The 7288-nt window shown below is 43.9% G+C and overlaps 1 protein-coding gene across 1 annotated transcript in view; it reads left to right on the top strand.

Annotated features, from left to right (window-relative positions):
* Nucleotides 1–2496: 2496 nt before the first annotated feature.
* Nucleotides 2497–7288, top strand: part of PDE7B (phosphodiesterase 7B) — a 353046-nt gene continuing 348254 nt past the window's right edge. The window contains exon 1 of the mRNA XM_004702154.2: nt 2497–2759. Coding sequence (XP_004702211.1) covers nt 2739–2759 — 21 coding nt within the window. The 5' untranslated portion in view covers nt 2497–2738. The remainder of the gene's footprint in view (nt 2760–7288) is intronic.

The following is a 7288-nucleotide window of genomic DNA, read 5'->3' as shown; positions in this document are numbered from 1 at the left end:
TGCCTTCTGCTTCTTCTAGATCCAAAGCCATGTCTTACTAGTGAACAGCCATATTCTCCCTTAATAGATGATCTGCTTGATGTTTGCTTGGTCTGTAAAGCTCCTCCCTGTACCCTTCCCTCACCCCCTTCAAGGTTGTGCCCCGACATCATCTTTGCAGGGATGCATTATGTGCACATTCTACTTACATTTGTCAAGCCCATCTGACCAATCATACTCTCCCATATTTTTTTCTCCAAACTATTGCCACCAATAGATATACTTTTCATTTACTTTTCTATTTGGTCCCTATGCGTTAAAACATAAGTTCTTAAATAAAGGTAAGGAGTTTCGTTTTGTTTCCTTTTTCATTGCTTTGTCTCCATCGATGCTTGGTGCAGGGTGCCCAATGACTATATCTTTGCTTTGTTGAATTCTTTCCGGTACCATTCTTTTTATCACCCAAGGCCGGGTTCTGGTCTCAGACTTTTTCATCTCACTAAATGTCAAGTCTGTGCTAATTTCCTCCATCTGGGAACCTTGAAATTCTTCTTGACTCCTCTCTTTCTATCACATCTCACAACTTCACATCCTGGCAATCATATCTGCACATGCGTTCACACATGCACCCAGAACTTGGACCTCCTCCACAGCTTTCACCCAAGTTCAAGCACAATGGATTCATTATTGCTGTCCTTGCTTCTACCCTTGCTCCCTAGAGTCTATCTTCCAAGAGAAGAACCAGAGAAGTTATTCTAATCGTGCGCATTTCTCAGCTAGAAGCCCTCTGAAAGCTTTCCCACCGTGGAACACAGTCCAAATAGTGTACATGCCTGACCAGACACTTCCTCACCTTGTCCCAGACGCACCTCTGAGCTCATGTATTCTTTGCTGATTAGCTTCCAGTCACTCGATTTCCCTTTTGGCTCCTTAAATATATCAAGTGTTCACCTGGGCTTTTAGGGCCTTTATACTATTTCCTCTGCTTAAAAGGCAGGAAGCTCATGACCCGCTTCTTCCTTTCATTCAGGTCTCTGCTCAGAGTTACTTTATCAGAATGCTCCCTTAACCACCCTACCTAAAATAACACACACACACACACACACACACACACACATTCCTCTGTCCACCTATTCTTCTTTATTTTAAAGCCCTTCTTATATATTATGCATGTTCTTATTTCCATGGCCCATCTTTGCCATCCTGGCATGTAAACGCCAGGAGAGCAGACACTATCTGTTTTATTTACCACTCTTTCAACACCCAAGGCGAAACCCCACCCACGCACTATTTCTTAATGTCTAAATAAAAATATCTTCTTTCTCAGAGTCAAGGACTCTGGTCCTTCTGGAGTGTTGTGCCTACCCCTACAACATTTTCTGGTGACCAGCGTCATGGGGGAGTCCGACTGACCAGCTGGAGACACTGGCTTCGCCGAGTTTGGGTGATGGGGGGTTAGGGAGGAGACTATGCGATCCATAGATACGAGAAGGAAATTTCCCAAAAGCAAATGGGAGGTTGTTGGCAGACTGTGAGGTGGGGATACACAGGGGAGGTAGAAGCAACAGATGGTCACCACAGAGATTTTTTCCAGAGTGGGAAGAGAAGCAGGGATAGGTTGGGGTCCCTGGTAGAGAAAGTACCTCTAAATAACTGTATCTTGGTACAGTTTGGGGGAGGACACCCTGATACCACAGGCATGCCTGCCCGCCACCGCTGGGCACAACTCTCTTGAATGACTCCCTGTGGGGAGTTGCAGAAGGGATCTCCCTTGCATGGAAAATCCTGGGCTTTGCTGCAGGAGCTGGAGGAAAAGTCAGGGAAGCAGAGACCAGCTGCATAAACTGATACGTGGTTTCTATTTTCCACCGCACATAATACTGCTCGGTAGCTCATTTGCACAATTCTGCGTCCCTGGCTATCAAGATGAATTAACGACTCATTTTTAGGCGGGGGGTGGGGGTGTCATGAATTTAGCTCAAAACCTAAGTAACAGCTGTGAAGTGGGCACATGTACATACACACATATGCAAAGACTATAAATCTTGCTGCTATTATTTAGTTCAGGGTTTTATGTTGGTGTTCTGGTTTGGGGGTTGAAAAAAAATTTTTTTCTCTTTCTATACATCCTGTAAGGTCTTAGAGAAAAAAATAAAAATATAAATTAAATTTTTTTAAAAATTTAAATGCATTCCTGACTATAGAAAATGTTTTTTGGGTTCTCCGGAGAGTGGGGTGCCCAGGCTAACCACAGGCACACATTCTTCCCATAGTACAGTACTTTAAAATTAATAGCACATGCAGGGGAAAACTGAATCCTTTGACGTCACTCCTGAAATGAGGAAACATAAACAGAAAAGGCTCCACTCCAGTTAAGCTGCCAAAGTTGAAGCCGATTGGACTCTGCTTTCCTTGCCTCTGGCAACTGACAGCGCGCCCCAGCCGCCTCCCGGCCGGCTGCCCGCCCGCCCGCCCGCTCCACTGAGCCACTCGGCCAGGTCTGGGCACTGCAGCGCTCGCTCGGCGCGGTCCCAGCCTGGTCTGCGGGGGAGGCGAGGGACTCTCCCGCAGAACCTTCCACCTTCCTCCTCGATCCCTCGCTCGGTGCGCCCCTGGCTCTTTTTTTTTTTTTCCGCCTTAATTGTATTCCTAATCCTGGATGAAGTTGCTGGATTCTGCAGCACAAGTCTTCATGAACGAGCAGCACCGCTCAGAGATTCCACGGCACTCGGAGGTCACAGAGCAGCCGCTATGGTTAAATGTCTTGTTTAATGGTTGAGGTAGGTACTTACACATTTCAGCGGCAAGGTAATTGTCGCTTTCCAGAAGGGAGCCGCAGAGCGAGGGCAGGGTTTTGATTTGAAATGAACCTGTTCATAGACAGACAGATATCCATTATTATTTTTTTCTTTTTGGTCTGTGATTGTTACTACAGCAACCAGCTTTTGAATTTCCTTCCTTTTTTCTAGGCGAACTGACTAAAGGCGATCGCTTAGCCTGTCTTAACCGTTTGGAGACAACAGGGTTTCATTTCAGCCGGTGTAATGAGAGCTTCTGAGATTTCAGCATGGACGCAGCCCTGGCTGGGCAGGGCTTCTCAATTTTATTTATGTACTTTTATGCACGCGACATGGGTCCTCCAACACACATGTTGAGATGGGTCCTTCTGTTCTGTTGTTGCTGTTGCAACAGCAGAGAAACGATGTTGGAAAGGGGATTAGTGAGGGCTGTGATCCAGAACAAAACCTGGTCGCTGGTTGTTCTTGTTATTGTTGTTGCTTTTCCCTGGAGTTCGTCATGTTGGTTGTTATCAAACTTCAATATGGAAAAATATAAATACAAATATATTAGAAAGGGGGCTGTGGGGGCTGTGAGGGATAGAAGCTGGTAATAAGACTATTGTAGCTCACAGACCAACCTCTCAAAAGTGTGTCATAAGAAGGAATGATTGAGGGAAAACTCACCCTGTTTCATTGAGAAAAATAAAAAGTCCCAGATTTAGAAGCTGACAGAGGAAATGCAGGAACTGATATATATAAAGATATATAGATATAGATATCATTTGTTTGTTTTTACAAATGAAAATAGTTCTTTCCTTCCACTGTACATTTGCCAGTGATCTTTTTCTTTAAGAGTTGAATGTAGAGTAAGACATTCACTTAGTGACTTAAGTCAAGGGGCCTCAGGGCTCATTAATGATCTCTAGAGTCTGTACTTCAGAGTGGCGATTGCAGTGTTGAAACCAACCTCTTTGCCGAGGAAAGAAGGCGCATGCATGTAGATACAGTAACCATTCAGTGCTGCAGGAAGCAGGGCAGTTCTGCCCAGCGCTAACGCTGCCACGTGATTATGATGTATGGAAAGGGACTCTTGCCTAAAACGTTCCCTACCCCAAGAATGACTCTCTGTACAAGTCAATCAAGTGACAGGTGGCTAGTGTGCATGCATTTCCTGATCACTTTTCTAGAAGTCATACAATCACAACTAAGGGTGATTGAAAACCATTACTCTGTTGCCCAGATAGCTTACTTGCTGCTTTTCAAGTTTCCTGTCTCAACCCTGAGAACCAGAGATCTTGAAAACTGGGTCCGTTTCACCGTGCAATCAAGGAAGGTATCAAACATGTGTTGCATTCCAAAGGGTTAACAAAATTGTGGAAGACTAGCGTGTACCAAGTTAGGAACTGCAAAAATATTAGCTCTGAAACGCAGAGGGTGTGCTGTGAATGGGCAATTGCTTTTCCGCAGCGCCTAGCGGGGAAACAAGGGCTTGTGTGTTGCGAGGCATGGCTGCAGCGCTTCCATTTCCTCTGCTTTATCTTTTATTGCGGACTGGCAAAACAAAGACGGTGTCAGTAGTTACGTCTTGATTGGCATCTTTCTGTTTAAAAAAAAATGAAGTTGCTTTTTGTCTTAAGTAGAAGCACAAAGTTCACTGTTTGCAACTTCAAAACCTGTATCTTTCTCTTTATAAAGATTTTGGCACGACACCCGAAACTCTGCTTTCAGAACATCCTTACTCAATTGGACAACAAGAAACAAAACCAATGGTGATTATATGTCTACAAATGAACTGGGAGGAACTTTTTTTTTTTCCCACCAAATCAAGTTACTTAGGGTAAGGGTGGAAAAATCCAAGTGGCGTCAGGGACAGACATAAATTTAGGGGAAATAATTACAGCCATTGCATCTTCTCACTCCCTACATGATGTCCCTCACAAAGCCGCCCTTGTCAGTTCTCCATCAATCCCTCGTCAAAATGTTTCAGATTGCACTAGTCTTCATCTACAGTGCAGATGTTACATAATTTCAAACATTTACAATCTTGGCTTGGAAGCAGAGCTTGGGGGTCAGTCCAGCCCTAGAATATAATCTAGAAACCAACACATCAGTGGTCCAGAGGAGGGCATGCCAAACGTTGACCTGTGTTATTTCAGCCAAAGAATGTCTGACTGCAAACAGATGCGAATACAAAATGAGCAGATTTTCTCAGAGTGGGAATGGGCCACCTGGAAAATGCCTCCGCCTAGTAATTAATCTTCCAAAGTCTAATTTGTTGTTAGCCAGCCTCAAATCACAGGGGAAGTTGCTTGTTGACACTCAGAACATAGTGTTGGAAGGAATTTATTAAGTGGTGAACTAATCCAAGCGAGACTGAAAGGGATCCGTTATATTAAAGAGCACTGTCCAAATTCAGCATCAGAACAGAATTTCAAACAGAATTAACATCTCGGATGTTAACGGGTATTCTAAGTAGCTCCACTTGCCTTGCTGGGGCCAGGTATCTCAACAGAGGGCCCTCCATATTCAGAAATCCACACCCGACGAATCCACCTTCCTATGGATTCAGCGCACGTACCCAAAGAGAAGTCCCCAAACAAGTGTGGGCTCCCTTTTAAGAGGTATATCTGGCTGAGGACAGAGGAAAGTGGAATTTGGGGAGTTACTGGGTCCCTCGCACAGTGATGAGACCATCCTTCAGCAGCATGTTCCTACGGTGGTTGCCTCATTTCTTCTCCAAATTCACCTTCAGGTGCACACTTCTATCGTCTGCATGGGAGGCCCCAGTGACTCAACACTGTTGACTTCTACAGACATCACAGTTGCTTCTGTCAACTTCTCTACATCCCTCTGTGAAACGGTGTCTGCTCGATAAACTGGCAGTATTTAAAGCAGTTGAAGGAATCTTGGTGGTGTAGTGGGTTACATGTTGAACTGCTAACTGCAAGGTCAGCAGTTCAAATCCACCAGCCATTCCCCAAGAGAAAGATGAGGTTTTCTGTTCCCATCAAGCCTCAGTAATCCCAATAGGCAGTTCTACTCTGTCTGTCAGAGTCCCTAGAAGTCAGACAGGACTCTAGGACAATGGGCGAAAAGAAGTTGATGACCGGGAGAAATGGGGTGGGAAGGAGGGAAAAGGGGATCTATAAATCCAAACTTATGGAATTTCCATTATGTTTCAGGCATTGTTATTGATTTAAAATGAAAATGTGCTACCATTTTAGTGTGAAGTCAAGGTGTTTATGCTTCTCTACTTTTGCAAAAGTCATCTAGATAGCTCAGAGGTTGTTGGTGTGGTGTGTATTTTTTAAAGCAGGAGACAGAGCAAGGGACCGGGGTCAGCATTGTCACTGAGAGGCGGACTAGCTGGATGACTTGAGCCATTCACTTACTCTTGACCTTGGCACTTCATTTGTAAAAGCAATTGGCTGCATTGGATTATTCCTGACATCCTTTTTAGATGTAACTTTTCCTAGTGTTCTTGCTCTCTATTTGGGTTGTTTTTTTAATTCTAATTACCTATAAACATGAACCTATTAAATTTGGATTCATAAAACATTACTGCATATTTTCTGCAGTCCAAACTTGTCTGTTGGGTATGAGTGGAAAAGATAGGTATGATTCTCACCTTCCAGTAGTTCATATTCTGGTAGAAGTCATGAACAAATTAGTAGAGTCTGTGCAGACAGATAAAAGAATAAAGAAGGAGAAGTTTAGAAGAGAGGGTGATGAAGGAAGACTCCATCGAAGAGATGATCTTAAGCTACTGGAAAGTTAAGGACAAAACTAAATCTTCCGTGTATCTTTGTAGATAATGATGATGGTGGGGTGGTGATAATCATTTGAGGACAATGTAGTGCTTTTGATGTAAAATACTTGTAATGGTGTTCCTCCTCCCATTTCACAATGGTGCTGTTGGGTAAGCATTGGACTATGAACCTCAGGCCCAGCAGTTCAAACCCACCAGCCTCTTCCTGGGAGAAAGATGAGGCTATTTGCTCCCATAAAGATATACAGCCTCAGAAACCCTGGATCTATGGATCAGAATAGATTCGATGGCAATGTTTGTTTGTTTTCCAGGCTTTTAAAAATGGTGTTCTTAAGAATATATAATGTTAGAGAGAATTTAAATGTTGCCAGATGAGGAGTGGGGTGGGGGTGGGGGGGAAACTACTTACAGCACTGAGATAGCCATTTACATCAGTGCATTGGCATCTTCTTTATCATTTGCATTTATTCCCCCTAAGAATTAAAGTGAGAGTTCTTAAAGAGCTTGGAAAGCAACCCCTGATCCCAGGAGGCATCTGGCACACGCAAGGAATGCTCCCAAGCTGTGATGGGCTCGAACACTGGCACACGATGATGTCATGGGAAATGCTCTTGCCGAGTGTCAGGAAACCTGAAATAGTGGCTCCGAGCATCCAGAAAATACCTGTTGGAGTTACGGGACATTTCTTAAAGGATCGAGGCTTCCAATTTTTCATCTTTAAAATGAAAATGTTGAAATACTTCTAGGATGCTTTTTCTTT

Source organism: Echinops telfairi, unplaced genomic scaffold (genome assembly GCF_000313985.2).
Source record: "Echinops telfairi isolate 266 unplaced genomic scaffold, ASM31398v2 ScPeMD7_3533;HRSCAF=4204_0, whole genome shotgun sequence".
Taxonomy (NCBI): Eukaryota; Metazoa; Chordata; class Mammalia; order Afrosoricida; family Tenrecidae; genus Echinops; species Echinops telfairi.
Note: the sequence above shows the minus strand (reverse complement) of the source record. Positions and strands in the feature narration are given on the sequence as shown.